Source organism: Nycticebus coucang, chromosome 11, assembly GCF_027406575.1.
Source record: "Nycticebus coucang isolate mNycCou1 chromosome 11, mNycCou1.pri, whole genome shotgun sequence".
NCBI classification, from domain to species: Eukaryota; Metazoa; Chordata; class Mammalia; order Primates; family Lorisidae; genus Nycticebus; species Nycticebus coucang.
The window spans coordinates 76965613-76978031 of NC_069790.1; the positions used below are offsets into that span (position 1 = coordinate 76965613).

General features: G+C 40.0%; 1 protein-coding gene across 11 annotated transcripts in view; it reads right to left on the bottom strand.

The window, feature by feature from the left end:
• The window catches only part of SRPK2 (SRSF protein kinase 2), a 256312-nt gene that overhangs the window by 42090 nt on the left and 201803 nt on the right, over positions 1-12419 (bottom strand). For all 11 annotated transcript variants that reach the window (XM_053553488.1, XM_053553495.1, XM_053553491.1 and 8 more), the window contains 3 exons: positions 10843-10930; positions 10528-10615; positions 8380-8486 (listed from right to left, as the gene is read on the bottom strand). In XM_053553488.1, the coding sequence (XP_053409463.1) occupies positions 8380-8486; positions 10528-10615; positions 10843-10930 (283 nt within the window). The remainder of the gene's footprint in view (positions 1-8379; positions 8487-10527; positions 10616-10842; positions 10931-12419) is intronic.

Genomic DNA, 12419 nt, shown 5'->3' on the forward strand with positions numbered 1-12419 from the left:
TACTGTAAATAACACAGGTACGCACACTCACGTTTATGTATGAACATAGGTTTTTACTTTTCTTGAGTATATATCCAGGCAGGAGAAGGTCAGGTGATATGGTAACTCTGTATTTAGACTTTTGATAAGTTAACTACCAAACTGTTTTCCTCAGTGGCTCTGTCCAGCAATGTACAGGAGGGTTCCAATTTCTTCACCTTGAATAATACTATCTTTTTTATTTTAGCCACCTTAGTGGATATGAGGTAGAATCTTACTGTGATTTTGATCTACATTTTCCTGATAGCTAATGACATACATACATTTTTAATATTGTAGAAAAGGAAGGATTTACTTTAATAGAAAAAAAAATAGTACTGGTGGGAGGCGCCTGTGGCTCAGGGAGTAGGGCGCTGGCCCCATATACCGAGGGTGGCGGTTTCAAATCCAGCCTCGGCCAAACTGCAACAAAAATAAAAAGATAGCCGGGCATTGTGGCGGGTGCCTGTAGTCCCAGCTACTCGGGAGGCTGAGGCAAGAGAATTGCCTAAGCCCAAGAGCTGGAGGTTGCTGCGAGCTGTGACACCATGGCACTCTACCGAGGGTGATAAAGTGAGACTCTGTCTCTATAAAAAAAAAAAAATAGTCCTGGTATCTAAACAACACTATAGCATTACACCAAAGGAGAAGCTTATCCTATCAGCACACAGAGTTAAAAAGAGCCAGTGTCCTCGGTATAAGCAAAGCCAACGTTTTCCTAGAATTATTTCCACTGGAGAAGAATTGAATTCTTTCCATAAACAGAATTTATTTTTACATACATATAATATTTCCATACATTAGAAATTCCTAATGCTCAACAATTATCAGCATCACCAAACATTAAGTCCTTATAGGGACCTTGTCTACAAGAGAAGGAAATGTGAAGAAAAAAAAAAAAAAAAACAAGCAGAAGATATATAACGTCATTCAACGATGAAAAATTCCCAGGAAAAATCTAGCATTTTTGTTTAACTTGAGTACCTGGCTAAAAGACCTTCAAAAATAACAGAACAGCATTACGAAGTGAGGGGGAACAGAGACTTTAAAAGGAAAATTAAAACAAGAATACCTGTTTCTTAAATAGGACCAAAATACGCAATCATTTATTTTTTTCTTTACAATTTTTTTTATTATTTAAGATTAATATCAGGGTACATATGATTAGGTTACATTGTTTGCATTTGTTAGGAAAAGTCCAAGCTATATTTGAGTCCTTCACCCAGGAGGTGTGCCACATACCTCTATGGTGCACGTGTTAGGGGGGAGCTTACTGAGCCCCGTTCCCTCCCCCCTTCTTGAATTTGTTGTGATTTTCCTCTCATGCGGGCCTGTGACTGTTCATCTACTAGTTTCAAATTAGTATTGAGTACATGGAATGCTTGTTTTTCCATTCTTGAGATACTTTACTAAGGAGAATGTTCTTCAACTCCACAGAAGATGTAAAGTCTCCAGCTTTTAATGGCTGAATAGTATTCCATTGTATACACTTACTACAGTTTATTAATCCATTCATGGGTTGATGGGTACTTGGACTGTTTCCACATCTTGGCAATTGTGAACTGAGCTGCTATAAACAGGCCAGGCAAGGTCTAGCACTCTGGGAGGCCAAGAGGGGTGGACTGCCTGAGTTCACAGGTTTGAGACAACCTAAGCAAGAGTGAGACCTCATCTCTTAAAAAAATGTATATATATATCCAGGTGTTGTGGAGGGTACCTGTAGTCCCAGCTACTCAGAAAGCTTAGGCAAGAGAATCACTTCAGCCCAAGAGTTTGAGGTTGCTGTGAGCTATGACACCATGGCACTCTACCAAGGGCAACAAAGTGAGACTGTCTCAAAAAAAAAAAAAAAAAAAAAATTTTTTTTTTTTTTTTTTTTGAGTGCAAATGTCTTTATGGTAAAATGTTTTTTGTTTTTTTTCTTCTGAGTAGATACCTAGTAATGGGATTATAGGATCAAATGGAAGGTCTACTTTTAGGTCTTTGAGGATTTCCCCATAACTTCTGTATTAGTTTGCAATCCCACCAATAGTACGAAAAGTGTTCCCTTCTCTCTGCACCCTCACCTGCATCTGCAGCTATGGGACTTCATGATGTGAGGTATTCTCACTGGTATTAGGTGGTATCTCAAGGGGGTTTTGATTTATATTTCTCTGATGCTTAAAGACAATGAGCATTTTTTTCACGTATATTTTGGTCATCCTTCTGTCTTCCTGGGAGAAGGTTCTGTTCATTTCTATTGTCCAGTGATTAACTGAGTAGCTTGCTTTTTTCATGTTCATTTAAGTTCTCTGTAGATTCTGGTTATTAGTCCATTACCCAATTCGTAACATTCAAGTATCTTCTCCCATTCTGAAAGTTGTCTATTTGCTTTGCTTACTATGTCCTTAGCTGTGCAGAAGTTTTTAATCTTGATCCTGTCCCATCTGTTTATTTTTGATGCTGCTGCACTTACCAATGGAGTCTTCTTCATAAAATCTTTCCACAGGCCCACATTGTTAAAGAGCTTATCTTACGCTGTCTTCTAGCGTTTTTATCATTTAGTGTCTTAGATTTAAAGCTTTTATCCAGGCTGAGACAGTTTCTGTAAGTGGTGAGAGGTCTGAGTCCAGTTTCAGTCTTTTACATGTGGCTAACCAGTTCTCCCAGCACCATTTATTAAATATGGATTTTCCTCAGTGTCTGCTTTTGTTTGATTTATTGAAGATCAGATGGCAACATGATGCTGGTTACATCTCTAGGTTGTCTATTCTGTTCCACAGTTCTATGTCTCTATTTTTATGCCAATGCCATCCTGTTTTGATCACCCTGGCCTTGTATCTTTTCAGACGCTAATAGAGTAACAGTGGAATTCAACTCCAACAAAAGCTTTCATCCTCACATAAGTCACACAAACTCAACAACCTTATGCTGAATGACAGCTGGGTCAAGGAGGAGATAAAGAAACCATTAGATTCTTTGAACAAAATAACAAGCCACAAGCTATCAAAACCTGTGGGATACTGTAAAAGCAATCCTAAGTGGAAAATTTATCACTTTAAATGCCCACATCCCAAAAACAGGAAGAGTGCAAATCAACAACCTAATGAATCATTCCAAGGAATTGGAAAAGGAAGAGCAATCAAATCCCAAACCCAGCAGAAGAAAAGAAATAACCAAAGTTAGAGCAAAATTAAATGAAATCAAGAATAAAAGAACTATCCAGAAGATTAACAGAATAAAAAGTTGGTTCTTTGAAAAAACAAAATTGATAAACCTTTGGGCCAGATTAACTAGAAACAGAAAAGTAAAGTCTCTAACAACTTTAATTAAAACTGAAAAGGGGGAAATGACAGATACCACAGAGATAAAAAAGATTATCATTGATGACTACAAAAAAATTCTATGCCCAGGAATTTGAAAATGTGGAGGAAATGGACCAATACCTGGAGTCACACCACCTTCCTAGACTCAACCAGAAAGAATTTGAACTTGAAAAACCAATTATTAAGAACTGAAATAAAAAAGCTTCCAACAAAAAGAAATCCTGTAATGCACTTCAACATAAGTGAGAGCTAATGGGACACAGTTGCAAGTGTTCAGTAACAGTTTCAGTAACAGTGATGTACTCAAGACAAGCAGTTAAGTTTTCTCAAGAAAAATTTAAGGTGCCAGATATTTAAAATGTTCTATTGCTCTCCAGTCGGCTAACTTTCCTTAAGAATCGCTGGGTAGGCTGGGTGCAGTGGCTCACACTTACAATCCAATCACTCTGGGAAGCAGAAGCGGGTGAACTGCTTGACCTTAGGCGTCCAGACCAGCCTGAGCAAAAGTGAGACCTTGTCTCTAAAAGAGCTGGATGTTGTGGTGGGCACCTGTAGTCCCAGCTACTTGGGAGGATGAGGCAAGAGAATCAGTTGAGCTCAAGAGTTTGAGATTACTGTGAGCTATGACACCATAGCACTCTACCAAGGGCGACAAAATAAGACTCTATCTCAAAAAAAAAAAAAAAAAAGAATTACTGAGTATAAAGTCTGACAATAAATACAGGGAAAAGGCTTTACCATGGGGACAAATTAAGTACATTATTAAAGATAATGCAAATCATTACAGAAAAGGAAACAAGGCAGTGTTAAAACCTGACGTTGGGACTACTCAGCTCTTAAAACTGTTACTCAGCCATTCACTCTTTGTGTTATACCCCCGGGCATGGTGCTTAAGCACCCTTTGCTTTCACTATACAAGAGGGAAAACGTGTGTTAGACACAAATATAGTAAGATTTAGAAATAATCTATGGAAAACCACAGAAACAAGGCCTAGCACACAGGAAACTCAAAATTAACAGTGAGATGGGGCTTAAAAGATTTGTATTGGTTTTGACGAGGTATACCTATAACATCCTAAGTCACTAAATGTCTCTGGATCTCAGTTGTTACAAGCTCTGATGTGAAAGGAATGTCCTTGATAACATGGTCCATCATAGCAATAAAGCTTCAATCCATACTTTCCTTGAATTCTAAATTAGTATTTTAAATGGTTTTATTTTCAGAAATAACCTTTCAGTTCTTACTAGTAAAGTTTAAAGTAATAAAGCACCCCAGAATCAACCAACACAGAAAGGCATCTTACAACCACTGACACAGAGGAACTATGATAATAGGTGAGGGCACCAAATCGAGCATCGTCCCCAAAGAAAAGAGTTTCTCTTACAAAATCTGACAAACAGCATTAAAAAGAAGCCAACGCTAATTTTTTAGTCTGTTACTTTTGCTTGTCAAATCATAGTATGTTTGTCTCTCTTGCCTAAAAACTATACTTGGTATCAAGCAGCTGGAGGCAGCAGAGATCCTTTGGCCACCAGGAAAGGTTATTCTAACCACAGATGGGCCAGGGCCAGGCTGTCCATCACCCTACTCAGAGAAGCCAGACCATACTCTTCAGGAACAAGTGGCAGGTTTCTCCATGTGTTCAGACTGAGAGCCAGCAGCAATGCAGAAGTGAGAGGAGAGTCCAGGGCTGAGAGGGCTAGAGGCCTTCAGTTTCAGGTTCGGGAACCAACTAGCTAGGGGCTCAGAGAAGGCCCATCTCCCCTTCCATGCACCTCAAATTCATCTGTAAAATAAGGAGCTTGGTCAAAGTGGTCTCTAAGGACTGGGTCCCCTCCATCACGACTTGCGTGAAATAGGTCCTATAATTTTGCAGATAAAAACAGGATTAAATCAAACATAACGTGGAGATTTCTGTAGATCACTGCTCTCTGGGCCTGCCTCTTACTCTGTTGGTAAAAGAAGCTAACGAAGTACCCAGGGAAACCCAACAGGCTGCCAGATGGGCCGGGAGAGGAGAGAGGACTGCCCCAAGCAGAAGTCCTTAATTTAGATTATTAATTAACTTGTGACTGTGGAGGAAAACACCAGAAGGCTCTCCACAAGCTACAACATTTCCTACTAAGAAAGCCCACGTTCCCACTGGATTTCTCCTCCTCACTGAAACAGATGTGGGGCAAACCCTGCAAACTGCTTCTGAGAGCCCTGATGCTCCACTGAACACAAGAGATCACGTCAGCAAGGGATGTGCTCTGTTCCCAAAGTCCAGGAGATGTCACCCTCAACCACACTGGCCCAGAGTAGCCTCTGCTCCTGGTTCTTTCTCTCAACTGGTGAGAATTAGTGAGAAAAGCCAGCAGCTGTCCTGACATCATCAGGAATAAAGATAAAGCTGTCAGGCCCAGCACGACACTTCACAAAGCAGAGGGAATCAGGAAAGAGGCTCAGCTCCCTTGAAAGGGAGCCACCTCGCCATATTTTTGAGCAGAAGATCCAACACCCTGAGGAGAATTCCAAGTTAACACAGAATCATATGCGCTACCATGCTGAACAGATCAATAATATCAAAATGTTTACCAATTTCAAACTGAAGCTTCTGGTCTAAGTTTGACACTTGGTTTGATCATAGCAAATTCACTGATAACTAGGACCATCAAAATAATTTACATGACAAGCAAATAATACTAAAGTGTACACCTAGTCGGTCAATGACAACAGGCTAGATAACCTGCCAGGACACTGCCAGGCCGCAGGGTCTGCCACCAGAGGGCGGGTTTGGGAAAACACTATAGACTTTAAAGGCCCCATTCCCTTACACAGTGCAGTGCACGTTACCAACTGTTTCATTAAATCTAATGGCTGTACTTATGACCACCCTGATTACTACCTTACACAGAGACACAAATGAATGCTTTTCACAAAGACATATTAAAATTCAAAGTAATCCTGAAACTTCCTAGTAGGCCATTTTACTAGGCCTTCCTAGTTAGGAGTCTGGAGTTAAACATCTATATTCAAACCCTGGATGTACCACAGTTAACTAGGGGATGCTAAGAGGATCTTTAATCCTCTCTGGGCAACACCTTCCATAGAGTAAGGCAGTAACACTCCTGGACTCATATGGGTATACAGCATCATACAAATAAAGCACTTACAACAACCAGTGCATGAAAGAGCACGGTACTTCTAGTTATGATCACAATCTTAAATTTCAGGGCTATGGCTAGCATGGTAGCACTGCAGCTAAGTTGCCAAGACCTGAGCCCGCCTTGGTATCAACAACAGGAGGCAGCAGAGATCCTTTGGCCACCAGGAAAGCTGAGGTTACTCTAACCACAGATAGGCCAGGGCCAGGGCCAGGTGTCCATCACCCCAAGCCTCCTTTAATTGACAGCAAGCAGTCACCTTCTCACAAGGATTCTGTAAAGTTTTAAAGAGTAAAATACCAGGCACCCTTTCAATTACACAAGAAAGTCAAAGCCACTTTTAAAGAGCACCAAAGGACTTTAAAGGTACCACCCCACCAGAGAAACATCTTTTAATGAGTTGCAAATAATGCCGACACAAACACCCTTTTCTCAGTTTCAGATTTAAAAAATTAAAAAATGAAGACATAAAACAGATCTCAATAAAGTGAATTAAAAAAAAAAACAAATAAAAACCGAGGGGCAAATTAACAATCACAAGACTCCGTGCTTGACTCCAGAGATGCAGCCATGGGACACGCCAGGGTGTGGGCGGCACAGCATCAGCAGAACTACCACCAGAAGCCACGGGATGGCCCTTTTCTGCCCACCAAAGGTTCATCATGGCCAAAGGAAAACAACTAAGAACTGATCATGAGCTGAAAACAGTGTACAGTGTACAGAAAATCCTCAAGAAGCAACTGATTCGATCCTGTCATTACCTCTGGAAAATAAAAAGTGGAAATGTTTATTTATGAGCCCTCTAAATCCCACAAATCAGCCATTTTATAGAGAAAAAGGGAAGCATAAACTTCTTCCCTCATTCAAGGAAAGACAACCAACCAGAGTGCTTCCTGCCACCTAAAATATGAAGGAAGATGCCAAGAGATGTGGGACTCAATACATGACCCTTAACTCAGAGGTGTGCACTGTGCAGCTGAGGAGACACACAGACCCTGTGTCCCTCACTATGATGGATGTGTTCCAAATAGCCCCTCATGCCTAATCTGCACCAGAAAGCTACAAATTATAGATTGCTACCCTGAGTCCTGAGATGGAACAGGCTCACAGAGGCTAAGTAACTCGCTCAGAGTCACAGAATAGGATGTGCCAAAGCTAGACTTTGAAATCACTGCCTCTCAACAACAGAAAGTTTTGCCCCCAAGAAGATATCTGACAAAGTTCAAAGACATTTTGAGATAGGGTCTCACTCTGTCATCCAGACTAAAGTGCCATTATCACAGACCAGCTAATTAACTTACCTCACACATATTTTTCATGTGGTGAAAAAATTTAAGCTCTGCTTTCTTAAAAAATTTCAAGTATAGGGTGGCGCCTGTGGCTCAGCGGGTAGGGCGCCGGTCCCATATGCCGGAGGTGGCGGGTTCAAACCCAGCCCCGGCCAAATTAAAAAAAAAAAAAAAAATTTCAAGTATACAGTACATTATTATTAATACAGTCTAGTCACCATGCTATTCCTTAAATTTCTAGAACTTAGTGACCTTATAACTGCAAGTCTATGAGCAACTCTTAAATTATCATTCAGTTACCCTCTATCCAAAGATACTCAGAAATAGTAAATAAACACAATGCATTATTTCTTCTGAATTATTTTCTAAGGAACTAAATGGGATGTTTTATAATAAAGATATTGGATAAAACAATTTATGATTAACCAATACCATATTACTTACCTTAAAAAAGACTGGTATGTCAGAAGAAATAAATGCCTAGCAACTACATAGCACCCCTTTAAAACACAGAATGGCAGATCATTAAATAAATATAAACTGATCTAATAAGAGTCCAAAATGTTTAAAGGTAGCCAATGAGGTTTTGGGGAGTGGGAATTGCCATCAGAAGCCTTTACCTGTCTAATGATACTCTTCACACAACGAACTGGGAGGCCTTGATAGTTGGACTTGATGATCCACTTGAGGAGGTGATGGCCAAGCACTTCGAAGACCATGCACACATCTGGCACACAGTTAAGGATCATTCCTGGAGTGAGGCAGTTACTGAAAGCAGCATCACTGTGTCACTTGCAAAACATTTATTTCTTTATAAAACACAATGTCCATACTATCAGGAATACCAAAAGTGGTCAAAATGAAAAAGGAAAAGACCTAAGGGACACCAGAAGACTTGAGCTCTTGACACATCCAAGCATCCCCAATCAGTAAGTGTTCCAATTTCCTAAGCCCAAGCACACAAAGGGCTACCACAGAGGATCCAGAATGAAAATATGGTCAGAGCGTCCTGGGAACAGAAGCATCACCTCTTCTCTCCATTGGTGCTCTGGGCTCTAAGCTGCAGGTCCTGAGATACTCGGCTCTCTGTCACCCTGGTGCTGCACTCTGCCAAGTCTCCAGGCAGAGGAAGGGTGAGGATAAGATAGCCCTCTCCGCAACCCCCAGTCACGTCCTCCTGAGCCCTGCCAAAAACCAGCAAGCACCCACACAACTTAACAGTAGCACAGACGAAAGTGATATTCTCAAAAAAGAAAGGGAAGTCATGAGACACCTTTGCCAGTCCACACTTTTCGGTTCCAGTAAGACACGAACCATTAGACCTAATGCCATCCTAAGCAAGAGGAACCTCTGATCTTACAGCTGACCAGGAAACTGTTTCATCTTTCAAGAATCATTAATTTCCATCACGGTAATTTCTAAGGAAACAAACACCCTGTATCATATTCTAACAAAAAAGAGGACACATAAATTGAACAATTTAATCCTCAATTAAACAACAAAAGTCAGTCAACACAGACATAGGAAGACGATGACTTAGTGGAAAACATTGTTGAAAGTGATTCAAACAAGTCTTTAAAAATTCATTTTCACTGGCAGCGCTTGTGGCTCAAGGGGGTAGGGCACCAGCCCCATGTGCCAGAGGTGGCGAGTTCAAACCCAGCCCTGGCCAAAAACTGCCAAAAAAAAAATTCATGTTCACAATACCAAAGAAATTTGAATGTTTGAAATTTAAAATTTGAAGTATAATATGGTATCAAAAAAACTGTTAAGATTTATTTAGTGAGTTTTATGGTTATGTCAAATTTTTTCACAGATGCACAGTGACATTACTAAAAATAAAATAAAAAGACATGGTTTTTCAGATTTACTTTACAATAATTTGGAGAGAAAGGATAGAAGGAGCAACTGTAGCCAGATCTTGGCCATTACTGAACTTAGGTTATGGACTTACAGAAATTCACTGTACTATACTCTCTACTTTTATATGTTTGAAATTTTTCATAATACAAATTTTTTAAAGAAAAACTAAACAGTTTTTTTCATTAAGCTCTGGCTTATGTCAGGTTTAGCATCTATTGTAGAAAAATACATCACTCTACTTTCACTAAGCTTTTGCAAAGTAGACAAACTGGGAGTAATATAACAAAAAACAAAGTATTTCCATATTTACCTGGCAGAAAAAAACGATCCTCTACAGGAACAACTACTTAAAAGACCTAGTTGTATCATTCTGGACACAGAATTCAGTATTTTTAGCACTATCAATACTAACAGTATTCAACTGCCACTCTGAGAATGTTGACATTTAGAGTATTTTTCCTGTTATCATCTCAGTCAATGCTCTGTCCTCACGTGGTGCTTGGCAGCCTCTGGGGCGTTAATACACAGTCCTTGTGCCCAGGTTTTAGCAACTTCAAAGCACAAAGAAGCTGATCATGCTTCTATATACCACTGCAAAAAATAAACTTCACCACAATTAATGAAAAAAGATCAATAATTAATTCCATGCCAAAATAATCAAGGGGGGAGGAGGAAGAGAAGGGATGAAAGGAAAGGAGGGTTTCTAAGATGCTACTACCTTAGCCTCCCCTCCCCCCAGTCTTTGCAGCCCCTGTAAAGGCATCATTTCAGAGCACTCCACAGTGACCCCAGGGGGCAATACGGAAGGAAAACAGAAGTTTATAGGGGCCTGAAATATTTTAATTCTTTAAAAGTAAAGAATTATATATGCATATTATGATTCAGCCATTAGAAGTAAAGGATACGTATCCCATTCATGCCTGAAATTTTGAAGTCATCAATGAGCTGGACTACCATGTCTTTGTTTGGGTCACTGGGATCACTTTCTCGAACCTGTGCAAAGAAAAAGGATGGTTGAGAATAGAAAAGTTTAAGATGGAGTACCTTTTCCCATTATGTTAAAACCAATATTGTTTTAATAAAAGTGATTATTTTTAAAGTAGAAGATTCAGCATCTGAACTTATGAAAAACACAACTTTAATTATTACCCAGAAAACCCCCTCTATAAGATTTTAGTCATTAATATGTCTTACATAATTCACATTGTTGTGATACTTACACATTTGAGCAATTTTATTTCATCCAAGGCTGTCTCTGTATAATGCTGAGCACTTTTTACAACTTTCATTGCAACAAATCTTTTCCCTCTAAAATAAAAAGCATATTTTTTTGTATTATCAATAGAAAAAAATGGTTACTTTACAGTCGAGCATCCTCATCTGAAAATAGGAAATCCAAGATACTACAAAGTCTGAAATATTCTGAGTGTCAACACAATGACACAAGTGTAAAATTCCACACCTGACTCACGTGACATGTCACAATCAAAACACAGTAAAAACTTTATTCCATGCATAAAATTATTTTTTAAAATGTTGTACAAAATTACCTTCAGGCTTTGTGTATAAAATGTATACACATTTTGAAACAGAAATAACTTTTGTATTTAGACTTAGGTGTCATGCCCAAGATATCTCATTATATATATGCAAATATTCCAAAACCTAGAAAAAAAATCCAAAATGTGAAACGCTTCTGGTCCCAAGCATTTCAAATAAGGGATACTCAGCTTGTAATGAGACCTACTCAAAAATATAAACCTTTAATGAGCTTTCCTTTAAAATGGTACTTTTCAAATTTTGAGGCCACAATTAAAAAGCTGATCCATGGGTCAAGACAATCTCTTTTATGCATTTTTTTCTTTCTTTCTTTTTTTTGTAGAGACAGAGTCTCACTGTACCGCCCTCGGGTAGAGTGCCATGACATCACACAGCTCACAGCAACCTGTAACTCTTGGGCTTACACAATTCTCTTGCCTCAGTCTCCCAAGCAGCTGGGACTACAGGCGCCTGCCACAACGCCCGGCTATTTTTTTGTTGCAGTTTGGCCGGGGCTGGGTTTGAACCCACCACCCTCGGCATATGGGGCAGGCACCCTACTCACTGAGCCACAGGCGCCGCCCATTATGCATTTTTTTCTTCTGTTGTTTTGGCTTTTTCTAATTAAAACAGCCTAGAAAAATGTCAAAATTGGGTGGCGCCTGTGGCTCAGTTGGTAGGGTGCCGGCCCCATATGCCGAGGGTGGCGGGTTCAAGCCCAGCCCCGGCCAAACTGCAACCAAAAAATAGCCGGGCGTTGTGGCGGGCGCCTGTAGTCCCAGCTGCTCCGGAGGCTGAGGCAAGAGAATCGCTTAAGCCCAGGAGTTGGAGGTTGCTGTGAGCTGTGTGAGGCCACGGCACTCTACAGAGGGCCATAAAGTGAGACTCTGTCTCTACGAAAAAAAAAAAAGAAAAATGTCAAAATTATCACATACTATTAACAGCAAGGGAAAGAATTCTTTTGTAACACTTTCTTTACACACACACACACACACACACACACACACACACACACACTCCATACATGTATTTATACGTATGTGCTGGCTAGCAATGAAATGTCTTACTATGTAAGACATTTAAAAAATGGCTTTAAAAAATGTTATAAATGGGGCGGCGCCTGTGGCTCAGTGAGTAGGGCACCGGCCCCATATACCGAGGGTGGCGGGTTCAAATCCTGCCCGGGCCAAACTGCAACCAAAAAAAAAAAAAAAATTAACCGGGTGTTGTGGTGCACGCCTGTAGTCCCAGCTACTCG